The sequence below is a fragment of the Bombina bombina genome, chromosome 7, assembly GCF_027579735.1.
Source record: "Bombina bombina isolate aBomBom1 chromosome 7, aBomBom1.pri, whole genome shotgun sequence".
Classification (NCBI taxonomy): domain Eukaryota; kingdom Metazoa; phylum Chordata; class Amphibia; order Anura; family Bombinatoridae; genus Bombina; species Bombina bombina.
In genome coordinates this window covers 211,677,669-211,693,890 of record NC_069505.1, presented here as the reverse complement: position 1 = coordinate 211,693,890, position 16,222 = coordinate 211,677,669, and the positions used below count along the sequence as shown (strand labels likewise).

The 16,222-nt window shown below is 38.9% G+C and overlaps 1 protein-coding gene across 1 annotated transcript; it reads left to right on the top strand.

Moving 5' to 3' along the window:
* Positions 1-1,315: 1,315 nt before the first annotated feature.
* Positions 1,316-15,349, top strand: LOC128636307 (zinc finger MYM-type protein 5-like). The gene is made up of 2 exons (XM_053689338.1): positions 1,316-1,490; positions 14,211-15,349. Exon 2 carries the CDS (start codon positions 14,234-14,236, stop codon positions 15,347-15,349), a length of 1,116 nt encoding a protein of 371 aa, XP_053545313.1. The 5' UTR covers positions 1,316-1,490; positions 14,211-14,233.
* Positions 15,350-16,222: the final 873 nt, after the last annotated feature.

Sequence of the window (16,222 nt, the reverse complement as noted above, 5' to 3'; positions counted from 1 at the left end):
GCATCCGTGCGCGTTTCCGGGCATCCCCGCCCACGATCCCGCCCCCCTCCACATCATCTGGGCCATCGATGGCCGCCACCCGCCTCCCACACACGCTCCCACCCACCAACGATGGAAGCCATAGATATCCGGTGCAGAGAGGGCCACAGAGTGGCCCTCTCTGCATCGAAAGGCTACTAAGGGTTATTGCAGGATGCCTCGATATCGAGGCATCACTGCAATAACCGGAAAGCAGCTGGAAGCGAGCAAGATCGCTTCCAGCTGCTTTCCACACCGAGGACGTGCAGGGTACGTCCTTGGTCGTTAAGGGTATTTTTTTAGAGGACGTACCCTGCACGTCCTCGGTCGTTAAGGGGTTAAAGAGACAGTCAAGTCAAAATTAAACTTTCGTGTTTCTGATAGGGCATGCCATTTTAAACACTTTTTCAATTTACTTTTATCATCAAATTTGCTTTGTTCTCTTGGTATTCTTTGTTGAAAGCTAAACCTGGGTAGGCTCATATGCTATTTTCTAATCCATTTAAGACTGCCCCTTAACTCAGTGCATTTTGACAGTTTTTCACAGCTAGTATATGTGTGTCATATAGATAACATTGTGCTCACGCCCGTGGAGTTATTTATGATTAAGCACTGATTGGCTAAAATGTAATTCTAACAAAAGAATTGAGACAAGGGGGCAGTCTGCAGAGGCTTAGATACAAGGTGATCACAGAGGTAAAAAGTGTATTAATATAACTGTGTTGGTTGTGCAAAACTGGGGAATGGGTAATAAAGGGATTATATACAGTATATTTTTAAACAATAAAAGATTAAAGTAGATTGTCGCGTTAAGTTTATTTCTGTTGGTTGTTACTGCATTGCACTGTAATTCTTTTCATCTGTTTGAGTTACACACTGCAAAACCCTAGAGTCATAATTGTATGTACTTGTAAAGCGCAGCTAATCACCATAAGGGTCTCAAGGCGCTGCTCATTTTATTGACCTCAGAAGGATGAAAGGCTGAGTGGACCTCACTGTGGATTGAACCTGCAACTCTTGGGTTGCTACAGAGCTCAGCCACAGTGCCTTAGCATGCTGAGCTATCTGTCCGGCCTCAGAATTGCTACAGCTGTTCCTGGTTTTTGATCTTTGAAAGTTTCTTCCTTGCTTCAGTGCATGGTTGTTTTTATTCACATTATTTGGACCTTTCCTTTATATTTGTCATGTTCATTTCCACCTTAAGAAGGCATTTTCTTATATTATTACATGTCCACCTTAACAAAGCAGTTACCTCATTTCCTGTTTTGGATCAAATGCCCCACTTCCTCTGCTTCATTGCTGGTTTATTGAAGAAGTTTGCTAATCTCCTTCTCCAGCTCTGAAGCAGTCAGTTATAATTAAAAAGTTTCCTTGCACTATCTGAGGACATTGTATTCCCTGCATCTCTCTTCTCAAGCCGCTCTCAGCTGCAGACTCCGGTAACTCTCACCTCTCCTAAAGAACTGAATCTGGTAAGGTGTTTTCTCTCCTGTCTGTTCTGCTAACAAATCTTAACTTGGTAACCGGACACTGTAACATCCTCAGAATTTAATCAGCTTGCTTGTAATATCAGACTGTCTATTCAGCTTGCTTGTAATATCAAACTGCCTAATCAGCTTGCTTGTAATATCAGACTGCCTATTCAGCTTGCTTGTAATATCAGACTGCCTATTCAGCTTGCTTATAATATCAGACTGCCTATTCAGCTTGCTTGTAATATCAGACTGCCTATTCAGCTTGCTTGTAATATCAGACTGCCTATTCAGCTTGCTTGTAATATCAGACTGCCTATTCAGCTTGCTTGTAATATCAGACTGTCTATTCAGCTTGCTTGTAATATCAGACTGTCTATTCAGCTTGCTTATAATATCAGACTGCCTATTCAGCTTGCTTGTAATATCAGACTGCCTATTCAGCTTGCCTGTACTAACAACGTGCCTAAATCAATTGCAGCTACTCTGTGTGCTTTCACTGAATTAACTGCTTATTGCCTGCCTGGTATAACTAAGGAATTATTGCTACACTATTCTGCTTACCATATTTTTGTGCCTTACTCTGTTTTGGGAGATTATATTCCTGGCATTTTCCTCCAATCTAACTTAAAAGGCTACATATCAAACTCATATATATTACTTATTTAAAGGGGAAGTAACTTTATCAGGAGACACACCTGAACAAGCGGTTAACTCTTACTTAGCCGTGACAATATTATCTGTCACAACCACCTCTCCTGATCAGACTGTGCAGGTGAGGCTGTGAGTGAGATGTGTGAATGAAAGGGTTAACAAAGCAATTTCTAAACTATTCTAGCTCCAGAAAGCACAAAAATCCATTTTCTTTCATGTAATTGGCAACAGGGCCAGCCCTAGCCATTGCGGGGCCCAAGGCAGGATGACAAAATGGGCCCCCTTTCTCTCCGCCCCCAACCCCGCCCAATCTCCGCCCCACAGGGCGGGGAAATCATTTAAGATAATGCACAACATTTTATATATAAAAAAACATAAATCCACTAACGTGGAACACTATAACATTGTATATATTGCAATATACCATTTGTACTATTGGAACAACTGTTTATGTATATAATGAATAATTATGCTGACAATTAGGAATAGTTGAATTGAACTGGGCTTTATTTTTATGTGTTTTCTTATGATAACAAGAACATTAGAGACGCCAGGGCCGGCCCTAGCAAGTGTAGGTCCCTAGGCATAGCCCGGGGCCTCTACCCAGAACAAAAAATACTTAATAAATGGGGCAATGCACTGTTCCACACAGATATAATACACAGAAAGATATTTATATACACATACATCCACACACTCAGACACATACACAGGTGTACACAGCCCACACAATATTTAAATTAAATAAATGGTGCCCCCAGCAATAAAATGAAATGAAGCCCCCAGCCCCACTGCAATGATTCCACAGCAATAAAATGATGTCCCCAGCCCCCCTGCAATAAATTATTCCCCCAGCCCCACTGCAATGATGCCCCCTGCAATAAAATGATTGCCCCTGCAATAAAATGATGCCCCCAGCAATAAAATGATGCCCAGTCCCCCTGCAATAAAATTATGTCCCATCCCCACTGCAATAAATGATGCCCCCAGCAATAAAATGAATCCCCCCTGCAATAAAATGATGCCCCCAGCCCCCCTGCAATAAATGATTCCACCAGCCCCCCTGCAATGATGCCCCAGCAATAAAATGATGCCCCATCCCCACTGCAATAAAATGAAGCCCCACTGCAATACAATAATGTCCAGTCCCCTGGGCCCCTGCAATAAAATGATGCCCCCTTGCAATAAAATGATGCCCACAGCCACCTGCAATAAAATGATGCCCCCAGCACCCCTGCAATAAATGATACACCCAGCAATAAAATGAAGCCCCCAGCCCGACTGCAATAAAATGATGCCCCCAACAAAAATATGATGCCCCCAGCACCCCTGCAATAAATGAGGCATCCAGCAATAAAATGATGCCCCCAGCACCACTGCAATAAAATGAAGCCCCCCTGCAATAAAAATATGCCCCCAGGCCCCCCTGCAAAAAAAATGATGCCCCAGCAATAAAATTATGTCCCATCTCCCCTACAATAAAATTATGCCCCCAACAAAAATATGATACCCCCAGCAATAAAATGATTTCCCCAGCCCCCAACAATATAATGAATCCCCCCTGTAATAATTATGCCCCAGCCCCCATTCAATTGCCCCCAACAATAAAATGAAGCCCAGGGCCCAGCACACCATAATTAAAATGTGGCACTGCACTAGTCACACTCAGGAGGTCAGATGTAGTCGGTGTGAGTGTGTACTGTACCAATTTAATTCATTTCCCCTGATATACTCATCAGGCATCTTACAAACCTTTTATGAGATTCAAGGCTTCCCTGTATGAGTTCTCTTTTTCTAAAGCTCAGGGGATTGCTAAGGCTACTCAGTTTAAAGGGACACTGTACCCAAAATTTTTCTTTTGTGATTCAGATTGAGCATGAAATTTTAAGCAACTTTATAATTTACTCCTATTATCAAATTTTCTTCATTCTCTTGGTATCTTTATTTGAAATGCAAGAATGTAAGTTTAGATGCCGGCCCATTTTTGGTGAACAACCTGGGTTGTCCTTGCTGATTGGTGGATAAATTCATCCACCAATAAAAAAGTGCTGTCCAGAGTACTGAAACCCAAAAAAAGCTTAGATGCCTTCTTTTTCAAATAATGATAGCAAGAGAATGAAGAAAAAATGATAATAGCAGTAAATTAGAAATTTGCTTAAAATTGCATGCTCTTTCTGAATTACAAAAGAAAAATTTTTGGGTACAGTGTCCCTTTAATTAAAATAACTGCATCTTGTTAATTGATATGACAAGCAACATGAATATCCAATAGAGCCAGATACAATTTTGTATACTAGTTGTTAGTCAATGAAATGAGTGTATTAATATAAAAAGGCACCATGCCAACAGAACGGCAAGATGACTAAGTAAAATAAATAAATAAATCCAATGTGAGTGCCTGTATTTGTAGAGGGCCCAGGGCACTTTCACTTCCAATGTTAGAGTGTAGAACTCAGCAGTTGAGATGTTTGTTCTGTATTTTAGATTCACAAGATAATGAAGATGGCTTCTGAGCATACAGAGGACAATAAATGACTACTTTGCACTCAATAAATGCCAAGGCTCCAGGCAGCTGCATCAGCACCAAACTGTGTGTCTAAAAAAGCTTAATTATCATTATATTATAGTTAAAAGCTGGTGGCAGTGGTATTTAAACAAATAATTTCTCACTCATCGAGCCCTTAAAAGAAAAAAAAACCTTGTTGCTGTTATTCTATTAGATGTTTCTGGGATAAAGTACCTTGCTTAACTGGGATGTAAGTATTTAAATAAGCAATGTCCACTTTAAGTGTAGTTCTAATAATTCAAGTAGCTTCCATTGAAATAATTAAATTTACTTTTATTTAATTTAAGTCACTGTATATTTTCATCAAACTTACTCTCCAGACTCAGGGCCAGCGTTTTTTTGTATTAGGCAGTATAGGCTGCCGCCTGAGAGCAGTGCTGAATTGCCGACTGCTGCCTATCATTAAAAAAAAATTTGATATCTGTGTGCCGAATGTCGCCCCCCCCGCCCGCCCTCCCTATGTGATGACTAGTGTGTAGTGTCAGTGAATTGGTCTGTTACTTATGCACACAGTTGATGATCAAGTTTTACAACACTGCGACGCTCAGTCAGTGGGTGGATGGAGGACTAGTGGTGATGACGACGACGAGGGAGGCAGAGGCGGAGCTTACTTGCCTTGCGCAGCACACAGCCTCGCATTGCTGACTCGTCTGACTGACTGCCAGACTACCTGATGACGTCACTTGACTTACTCTGAGTGAGAGGGAACGTACGGTCTCCATGTGACAAGCAGCCTGAGCCAGCCACCATCTCTGTGCCACGTGACGTGACTTGTGAGGAGGTCAGCCTCAGGTTCCGTTGAGGGGACGGGTCGCAGTCCCAGATCATCATCAGACGACTAAGGCTAGCAGGTCAGCCAGGCAGAAGAAGAGACTTCACTGTGTCAGTAGTCAGAGAGAGCAGAGCAGCAGCCAGCCAGGTTACGGTAGGTAGGAATTTCTGAAAAATCATGGTGTCATCATGGCTTAATTATAATTTGCGGTAAAGGACCAATCAAGATAGCAAATGAAATAATGAGCAGAGATTTCACTTCACGAGGGGGGGAGGGAGATAAAGGGGGGAGTAGGAGAAGGGAAAATGAATTTCTAAGTATATCAACAAAACAAACAGCAGTCAGCAGGACAAAAACTCGTTCTTCTCCCAGATAAAATGCTTTTAATATTAGTCCTTCTACTACCCAGTGGACACTGTCACACTAGTAAGCAAGATAGCAGGGCGCAGGGGTCTGCCAGCACGTTAACCCCATATGGCCCGCCCTATATGTGAGCAGCTGCACCCTGTATTGTATATAGGAAGTGCTGTTGTGGTATCAATAGACCTACAGGGAATGGGATTGGGAATACTGTATTGGCCCAAAATACAAAACACAGATAGCTCTGGCGGTCATCCAAGGCTGGAATAGGTCTATATAAAAACCACACTGCTCTTGTTGTTGCTTTTTGGCACCTTTATCTTGTAATGCATGTGTGAGAGGAGCAATGCCATATTTATTTTAAAAAAATTGAATTAGAAAAAGAGGTCATGTTTGAATTTGACAGGGATCATACTTGTAAAACAGTGGTTGATGCACAGAATGCTGGGTCACGGTGGCACTGGCAGTGATCATGGCTGGCCCTGTGGGGGGCCCGGGTGTCTCGAGTCGACTAGTAGTAGTCACTGTCTAGACTATCTACTCTAACCTGAAGGTCGGGACTCGGAAGCTAAGCCTTACACTCAGCTGACCGTGACCTAACCTAAACTAAAACAATAAGTACACAGTTCATCATATTTTCTAAACAGTCACTCACCCATGCATGCTGCCTCTGTACAGTAGAACAAGTCCTTAACTCAAAAATCCCTTATTCCCTTCATAAATAAACTTCTTCATCAGATTTGCTAAACAGTCACAGACTCAGTCACTCACCCATGCATGCTGCCTCTGTACAGTAGAACAAGTCCTTAACTCAAAAATCCCTTATTCCCTTCATAAATAAACTTCTTCATCAGATTTGCTAAACAGTCACAGACTCAGTCACTCACCAATGCATGCTGCCTCTGTACAGTAGAACACTGTACCCAAATTTTTTTCTTTCGTGATTCAGATAGAGCATGACATTTTAAGCAACTTTCTAATTTACTCCTATTATCAAATTTTCTTCATTCTCTTGGTTTCTTTATTTGAAATGCAAGAAAGTAAGTTTAGATGCCGGCCCATTTTTGGTGATCAACCTGGGTTGTTCTTGCTGATTGGTGGATAAACTCATCCACCAATAAAAAAAGTGCTGTCCAGAGTTCTGAATAAAAAAAAAAACTTAGATGTCGTCTTTTTAAAATAAAGATAGCAAGAGAACGAAGAAAAATTGATAACATGAGTAAATTAGAGCATGCAATTTTAAGCCACTTTCTATCTGAATCATGAAAGAAAAAAATTGGGGTCAGTGTCCCTTTAAGTTAAGGACTTAACTCAAAAATCCCTTCATAAACAAACTGCTTCATCAGATTTTCTAAACAGTCACAGTCACTCACCAATGCATGCTGCCTCTGTACAGTAGAACAAGTCCTTAAAGGGACATGAAACCCAATTTTTTTTTTTCTTTTGTGATTTAGAAAGAGCATGTAATTTTAAACTATTATCTAATTTGTTTCATTCTCTTGATATCACTTGCTGAAAAGCATATCTAGATATGCTCAGTAGCTGCTGATTGGTTGCTGCACATAGAGGCCTTGTGTGATTGGCTCACACATGTGCATTGCTATTTTTTCAACAAAGGATATCTAAAGAATTGAGCAAATTAGATAATAGAAGTAAATTGGAAAGTTGTTTAAAATTGCATGCCCTATCTGAATCAAGAAAGTTTAATTTTGACTAGACTGTCCCTTTTAACAGGAACTCGAATCCCTTCATAAATAAACTGGCACTGGCAGTTTACACACTCTGTCTTCATTATATGTATTGTTATGTTAACAATAACAGGATGGACGCTGTACTGTATTTTCTCTTAAATGTATGTGTTTGAAATCTATCCTTTTGGTGTAATCTTATTCTCCCAGATGAAACAGCTGATATTGATCAATGCTCATTCAAAGCAGCAACCATAATTCTGTACATGTAATGCTCTGGAGGCGGAGCTGGTATAAAAAGACATTTGAAAACATTAAAAAGAAAAAAAATAATAAGTACAGTGGCATAGTTGCCACATTTCAAAAAAAATTCCAGGGACACTTTGCAGCAGAGCAAGCAAGCGGGTTACTGGAGTATTGACGACCTACTGTTCAACTGCTCCGCCCACTCAGTTCTGCAATCAAAACACACCCATTTGAAAGTAATAGTATAATTTAGACGTATCCATAGTTTATTATACAGATTACAGCACCAAGCTCTTACACCTACCCAGTCTCTGGAACACATTCTGGGCATATGGTTATTTTTACAACACAGCATCAAAATTAGAAAGACTAATATGTGAACCCATTCAATAATAATAATATTCCATTAGGAATGAATTATATTTAAATAATACACTATATCTATTTATCATCTATCTGTGTGTATGTATGTATATATATATATATATATATATATATATATATATATATATATATATATATATATATATATATATATTACACACACACACACACATATACACACAAACAACAAATGTTGTGCAAAAGAGATTTTCAGGGACATACAACAAAATCCAGGGACTGTCCCTGTAAATCAGGGACTGTTGGCAACTATGCAGTGGCCCTTTAACAATATAGCACCCTCTCTTGAACAAGATGTTATGGAACAAATCCAGATTTCCCACAGTTCAGAGTCCTTAGGGCTTCAGACACACACAAACAAAAACAAAAATTCACAAAAAAGGTGGAATTTTGCAAAATTGGAAACTCAGAAAATGCTTTTTAGCAAAAGAAAGCCATGTATAAATGCTATGCTGTTAAAGGGTCACTGTACTTCTTATTTTTAATGTTTTCCAATCTCTTTTTATACCAGCTCCAGAGCATTAAATGTACAGAACTATGGTTGCTGCTTTGAATGAGCACTATCAGCTGTTTCATCTGGGAGAATACACCTAAAGGATAGATTTCCAACACATTTAAGAGAAAATACTGTGCTTATTTTTTCTGCTGCGCTTAAAAATTCCATACCCTCGTCAACTTCTATTGCTTAATGGGAAAGGATGATGAGAATAAATACCTAAACATTAATCAAATTGAGGATTTGCTTACTAGTCCATCATTTCCTCCCTCCCACCTACTGAGCACATGCACCATGAGGGAACACATTTTGTTATTACCAGCTTTCCCCTCTCTTTTATGCTTATTTATGTCCTGTATGGCCAAATATGGACTGGAATCAAAATGCAGCATAAGCAAACTGTAATTGTAAATAAAATATTTTGTTTACTGCAGCATAAGCAAACTGTAATTGTAAATAAAATATTTTGCCTTCCTTTCAGAAAACAATATTAAATGTGACACTGCCTGTCAGCAGGTTGTTATTCCTTACCTTATATTGATATTTATTATATATATATATATATATTCATGTTATATTGTTGTTGTGTGGACAGGATCATTTTAAAGACTGGAGTAATATAACCTTAGCTAGAGAGTGAATTTAGTTATTCTATATCAAACATGCAGAAGTTTAATCTGTGCTGTATAAGGACATCACATGCTAATAGTTGTAAATTGTTTTTATTGTTCGCTTCCAAATTAAATACTAAAAAGACATATAGATAAATAATGAGTTTATTTATTTTGCATTATTAAACACATTTTTTCCGTTACAATTGGTATAAGCCAGTATTTAGTGGAATAATTAACTCATTGTTTGTTGCATCTGAAATTGGGCATTTCCAAAGCTGAAAACAGAAATTCCTTGGTTATGGTTAAACACATTTTTGTTTTGATGTTTGTTGAGTCATTTAACTGTCCCTGACCCACCACCTGCCTGTGACTTTAATTGAGAAATCCATACTTTAGTATCATTATAGTGTCGCCATCCACACCACATTATTAGCTCAGTAGGTAAGGGAATAATAATTCTGAATGTGTATTTACAGTTTATCCAAATTTTATATTATACTATGAGAATATAAAGATAAACCAGTCTCAGTATTGCCAGGCATATAGTTTTATCCACTAAACAGTATTGCTTTAATTTAAAAAGCAATTATAGGGGCGTGTCCGTGCAGTGTTCAGGGAAGGACGCATCTTCTGAGGGCTCTGGCCGAAATTACAATAAACCGCTGGTTATTGTGTACTAACGGCAAGATCTAGTACATAATTTATAAGGATATCACAACTCTAGCAGCTGTGGTCCCATATCTGCTATCCTTGCTGTTTTTATGACTCTGGGGACTCAGCTCGGAACATTAAGGCCTAGGGCGGCGGCCCTCTATTAGGTAACCACCCCCCCCCCCCCCCGGGAAGAAACGGGGTTACTGGTGCTGTCGGAATATTCCGGCTTACCAATTCTTCAATACCACATAGCCCTCCTCTGGAGAGACATTACATTGAACAGGTAATCTGCGATCAACAGTCCTATAGAAGTGTGCACCCCTATACCCACGTTACTGTCCACAAGATCACCTTAAGATGGCGACTACATGGGAAACAGACATGGAGCAGGAGCTGGAGCAACGCTTCGCTAAACTGGACGCTATTCTCTTTAGAATGTATCAGAGATCACTACCGTTGGACTGCACAAATAACACTTCATCTTCTATAGAGCACATAACGGCAAGAGATCTGGTGCATACTCCTACAACACCCACAAACAAAGATGGCGAAAGGAGAGATACTACATTAAGGAGCCAACCTTTATGCACAGAAATTCCCCTCATACAGCAGACAGAGCGAGATTTACATAAAATGAAGGGGGATGACAAAACTAACCATACCAAAAAAGAGGCAGCCCTAGCTGACTTTCACCCGCAGACCGAGACAGAGAGCATCGATGAGACAGCGGGGACAGCACATAATATATGGCCGCTAAACGGGAAAATTCCCATATCTCCCATTCAAGATAAAATAGCTATGGCTAACTCCAGCAGGCGGCCGGGCTCTGATGCTGATCTCAATATAACATTACTGGAGCAGAAACCCCTAATTGCGAGACCACCGCCGATGAGTGGCGAAATCACTACAAGTACACAATTTAGCCAGGCCCGGCGTACCCTGACCAACTTAACCCACCTGATTAAGGACGGGATCGTCCCTGCTGCCCCTGATACTGTTGAGGCAGCTACGATCAGCACTAGCGAATGGATGCTGTCTACTGCCAGAACCGGTCTCACAGAGTCGGTGAGGGGGTCTCCCGCTGCTAAAACTACATCACAAACAAGCGCTAGCAAGCAGATTTGCGCACCGGATAATATACCCCAACCTGACTCCCGCAGTGACTCTCCAAATGGGACTAATACTATACCGCTTGCAGGCAAAAACAACTTAAGCTCCATAGGACACTTACAGAGAGAAAGTTGTCTTACTAACTTGCCAAGGACAATCGGTGTATACAACGAGTCGCTGCTTTGCTTGCACATAGACCCAGGGGGCTGATACTTGGTAAATGCAAACCCGGTCTTTGGGTCCATTTGACTTTTAGACCCACTGTTAAAGTTTACAGTTCTTTTTTAATGCTATGTTATGTTGGGTTGTGCTCTCTTGAGCAGATATGTTTTTCAAGATGTCTTTTTGAGACCTCGGCACTTGATCACGCAGGGGCTACTGACACCTCACTACTAGCCCTTTTACAGACTAATCTTTATAAAATGTACTGTTAACTGGTATTTGTTTTACAGTGTCTACTTACCTTTCAAATGCCAACATAATGGGGGGGTAGTGCAGTCCTAATATGCAACAGTGATGTGGCTAATAACATTGTGTTCCAATAATACATAAGCTTATATTAATAATGCATATCGCAATAGGGGTGCTTGTTTTACAGTTTCTGACTACATGTAGTCCTCAACACTATATCATGGTCTGTCCTGTTTCATGCTAGCCCATATTGATAACATGCACCACCGGACAACTGTTGCCACATATGTCATAGCTTGCTTTATAGCTACAGACAACACAGAACGGCAAGCTATGTCTTTCTAAAGTCACAGGAGATAGCAAGTTTACAAGCTTACACCTGCTCATTACACATTGCTGGGTAGTAGGGGTCAGGACATTAACTGTCCCTTGCCTATTAACAATCAACTTGGTCTCTGGAGGACCTGAATATGTTTTATCTTGTATGTTTCATAATATTTTGTTTATATAACCTTACTCAACTCTACAAACCCCCAATTTTGTATGGATACAAACTAATCAAAGGCCCAAGAGTGGTCTGGAAATTTGTTCTATGGGGAGAAAATGAGGTTTGACTCTACAAATCAATGTATATTTTGCATGAATCATCATCTGGTCTCTTCTCACTTGCATTTTTAGTTATGTATACTGCCATGTTTCTGTTTGTTTTGTCGAAATTGTTTGTTTTTTGTTTTAACTATATACAATCCCTACCTTTATGCCCACAATACAGCATGGAGGACTTATGAGTGGTCCGCATTGTTATTTAAAGGGACAAAAAAGAGGACAACTACTTCAGGTCCACAAGCATGATTTTATAATATCAACTTGACATTGTATTGTACACTCATATAAAAGCATGTTTACTGTATCGTATAATTCCTCAATAAAAATTGTTTTAAAAAAAAAAAAAAGCAATTATAATGTTACTAATTTCTGCAGTATATTTCTAGTACATTGGCCCATATATAATTTCCTTAAATTCTGATGAGTCAGCTTTGAAATTTCTCATATACCAAATTATTTTATACCTTTTTAGACAAAAAGTAAAAAATAATAAACATCACACATCAGATTTGGGATCAGTTATTGGGATAATAACGTATGGTATGTGCTGGGTTAAAACATAGAAAACTTTGATTTCAAGCCCAAGGCAAAGTTATTTCAGCCAGTCCAGACGGCCGCAGAATGATGCAAGGCATGTGTCCACGGTGCTCGTGGGTGGGTGGTGAAATTGACAACAGTCAGTTGAACTTGTGTTGTGAGAATCACGGTAGAGGTGACAACTGTGAGTCTGAGTGCGGCACTCTGTGAGACTGAACAAAGTTAGACAAACTGCAGTTATAAACTTATATATAATAATTTGTTGTGGGATTTGATTTATTTTAAAGATGCTGTCAATCATGTTGACCTTACTTTTTTTTTTTTTTTTTTTTTTTTTAAATGTTATGTATGATTCACAACAATGTGAGTGACTGGTGGGGTGGTGGTGCACTGGTGATTGGTGAATGATGTCATTTTTAACCTCTCTGAGTCTGAAGATAGACAGTTATAGGTATATGCAATCATTTATTATAATTTGTTGTGGGATTTCTTTTATACATGCTGACATTACTGTGTGTTTTAAATGTATGATTCACAATGATAAATGGCAAAAAGAAGTAATGCTTTGCATACAGTACAAAAGTAAATATCTTACTTAGAGTAAATATAGTAACACATATTTAGTTGCACAAATAAATAAATCTCACTGGGAAAAAAAAATTGGAATCTGTGATACAGGCCTGTACACAGACTCACAGTGTTTTTTTCTTTCTTTTCAATGAGACAGCTTTATTTTTGCAACTATTACTAAATATTATTAATATATGTGCTTACAGCTTTCTTATGGCTAAAACATAGCCCTAGCAGCAACAGACCCTCATCACAATTAACCATATACATTTTTTTTTATTTTTTTTACAAAATACAATTAACATTATACTAGGTGGACTACACTAAACCTAAATGTACTAACACCCAAAGCAACTACACTAAAGGGACAGTAGTACATTGTACAATTTTTTCCCATTAATGTATTTTCAATGACTTGTTATACCAGTTGTATAGATTGTTTGAGAAATTGCATTTTAAGGTTTATTGGTGTATATCAATTAGCTGGTTTTGTACTTTTAAACCACAGCCTGTTACAATGGGTTGAGCTTGCCAGTAGTATAATATTTTATGTTATCACTTTGTGTACACACACTTGCTTACTTATGTTTGGCTGTAAACAAAAGCTAAATACTTAGAGAGAATAATGGATAATTAACATTGTATTACTTAGAAAGCCTACACCCCACAGAGAGTGTAATTTCTTCTGCTGGCTGTGTTTACTTAAGCTTATCAATAGCCTTGACTTGAGTATAAAAAAAATTCAGTATAGGTGTGGATACCACAGCCAAAATCAGCAATGCTGAAATAGGGGTAAAGGAGATAGTTTTAAACAATTTTAGCCACTCTAGCAGTTAAAATGGATCATTGGAAACAATTTAAAGGGGAGAGAATTTTGGGTAAACTGTCACCACTCTAAAGCAGAAATAAACCTGTGATACTTCCTTTCACATAAGAACATAAATCACACACATACATTGACACACATATACATACACATTTACACACATACACCCACACACAAAAATATAACATCTTTCTTATTGTTTACATAGCTCAGCTGGAAAACTACTTCAAAATGCCAAAACTATATAAAGAAAAGAAATCCTCTGGATCAGCATTCAGAAAGAGACGAGCAGAGAAAGAAAAAGCTGGGAAGCAGATGTCTGGAGATTTAAAGAAGTACTTGACCTCTCACAAAATCAGAAAGCAAGATGCTCCTGCTTCAGAACCAGTTTCCAATCTGGCAGACGATCCAGTAGATATGGATGATGATTCTTCAGCATCAGCTGCATCATACAGACAGCCCATCACAACCCAAGACGCTGCTAATCTGGGTGATGCAAACGCAGAGGAAAGACAAGAACAAGGAGATGATGAGCAACCTTCAACATCATCTGCATCATATATACACTCTCTTGAAAAGACTATTGATACAGAAGGATCAAGTGATGAAGAAAGAGAAGAACTGGTGCAGAAGGAACAATCTTCTACTTTGGAGACTCTTGATTTGTCTGATCCAGCTGATTGGCCAGCTGCTCTCACCACCTCACTAAGGGATGCTATTGCCAGGAAAGGTCCTGCAAAGCAAAAAACAAATGTGGTTTTTCCCAAAGATGCATCCAATGGACGCTTTACTAAAGCAAATTACAAGCGACGGCTGCGAAACGGAGAAGAAACCTTTAGAAACTGGCTGGTTTATTCTGTTAAGATGGACAAAGTGTTTTGTTTTTGTTGTAAGCTATTTGCAACTAAAACAACTACAAATTTGACATGCGGAGGATATAATGATTGGAAGAATATGTCTCAAATTCTTTGCATTCATGAAATGTCTAATTCTCATCTTGTTGCTGTAAGAGACTGGAATGGACTCTGTAGAAGACTTGGATCTGGAAAAACGATAGATGCTACTTACCAGAGATTTTTGTTAGCAGAAACACAGCATTGGCAAAATGTTGTTAAACGGCTTGTAGGAATAGTAAAGTACCTTGGTCGCCAGTGTTTAGCTTTCAGAGGTAGCAGTGAAACATTATATAGTGAAAATAATGGTTATTATCTGCAACTTGTGGAAATGCTGGGCACATTTGATATGGTTATGCAGGAACATCTGAAGCAAATTAAAAATAAGGAAATGTACCAACATTATTTGGGGAAGGACATTCAGAACAAACTAATCAGCCTTATAGCTAAATAAATAGAGACAAATTATGCAGTTATTGAAAAATTCTAAGTATTATTCAATTATACTTGATTGTACCCCAGGCATAAGTCTCTGTGAACAAATGGCTATAATTGTTAGATTTGTGTCCATCAAGGAAGGGGAGTCTCCTACTGCTGAACCAGAAGTCTGTATACAAGAAAGATTTTTAGGTTTTATTCAAATCCACAGCTCAACTGGAGAAGGTCTGACTGAGGCAGTTTTGACTGAACTTGAAAATCTTAAGATTCCCCTTGGTGATATGAGAGGACAAGGATATGATAATGGTTCCCATATGAAAGGCAAACACCAAGGTGTTCAGAAAAGGATCCTTGATTTAAACTCACGTGCCTTTTATGTTCCCTGCAGCGCTCACACTTTAAATCTAGTAGTGAATGACGCAACCATGTCATGCAGGGATGCAACAACTTTCTTTTCTATTGTGCAGAAAATATGTTTTTTGGTCAGGGTCCACACTTCGTTGGAATGTCTTGAAAAAACACATTGGCAAACTAACAGTAAAACCTTTGTCTGACACCAGATGGTCATCAAGAATTGATGCTGTTCGTCTGTTTAGGTTCCAGGTTGGAGAAATTTTATGTTGCTTTGACCGAAATTTCAAGAGATCACTCACACACAGCAATGGTAGCACAATGCAAAGCTGAATCAATCGCAAAATAATTAAATAACTTAAATTTTTTCTGTTTCATTGTATTGTGGTGTAAAATACTGAATAGAATTAACTTTGTTAGCAAACTTCTTCAAAGACAAACGATTTATCTCCCAGATGTGATTGATGTTTTGCAATCCACGACTACTTTTTTGAAAGATTATCGTTTAGATAAAGGATTTGAAGATTTGATGGAAGAG

Excerpts from the sequence above, each read along its gene's own strand:
- LOC128636307 (XM_053689338.1), top strand. The coding sequence starts at position 14,234 with ATGCCAAAACTATATAAAGAAAAGAAATCCTCTGGATCAGCATTCAGA.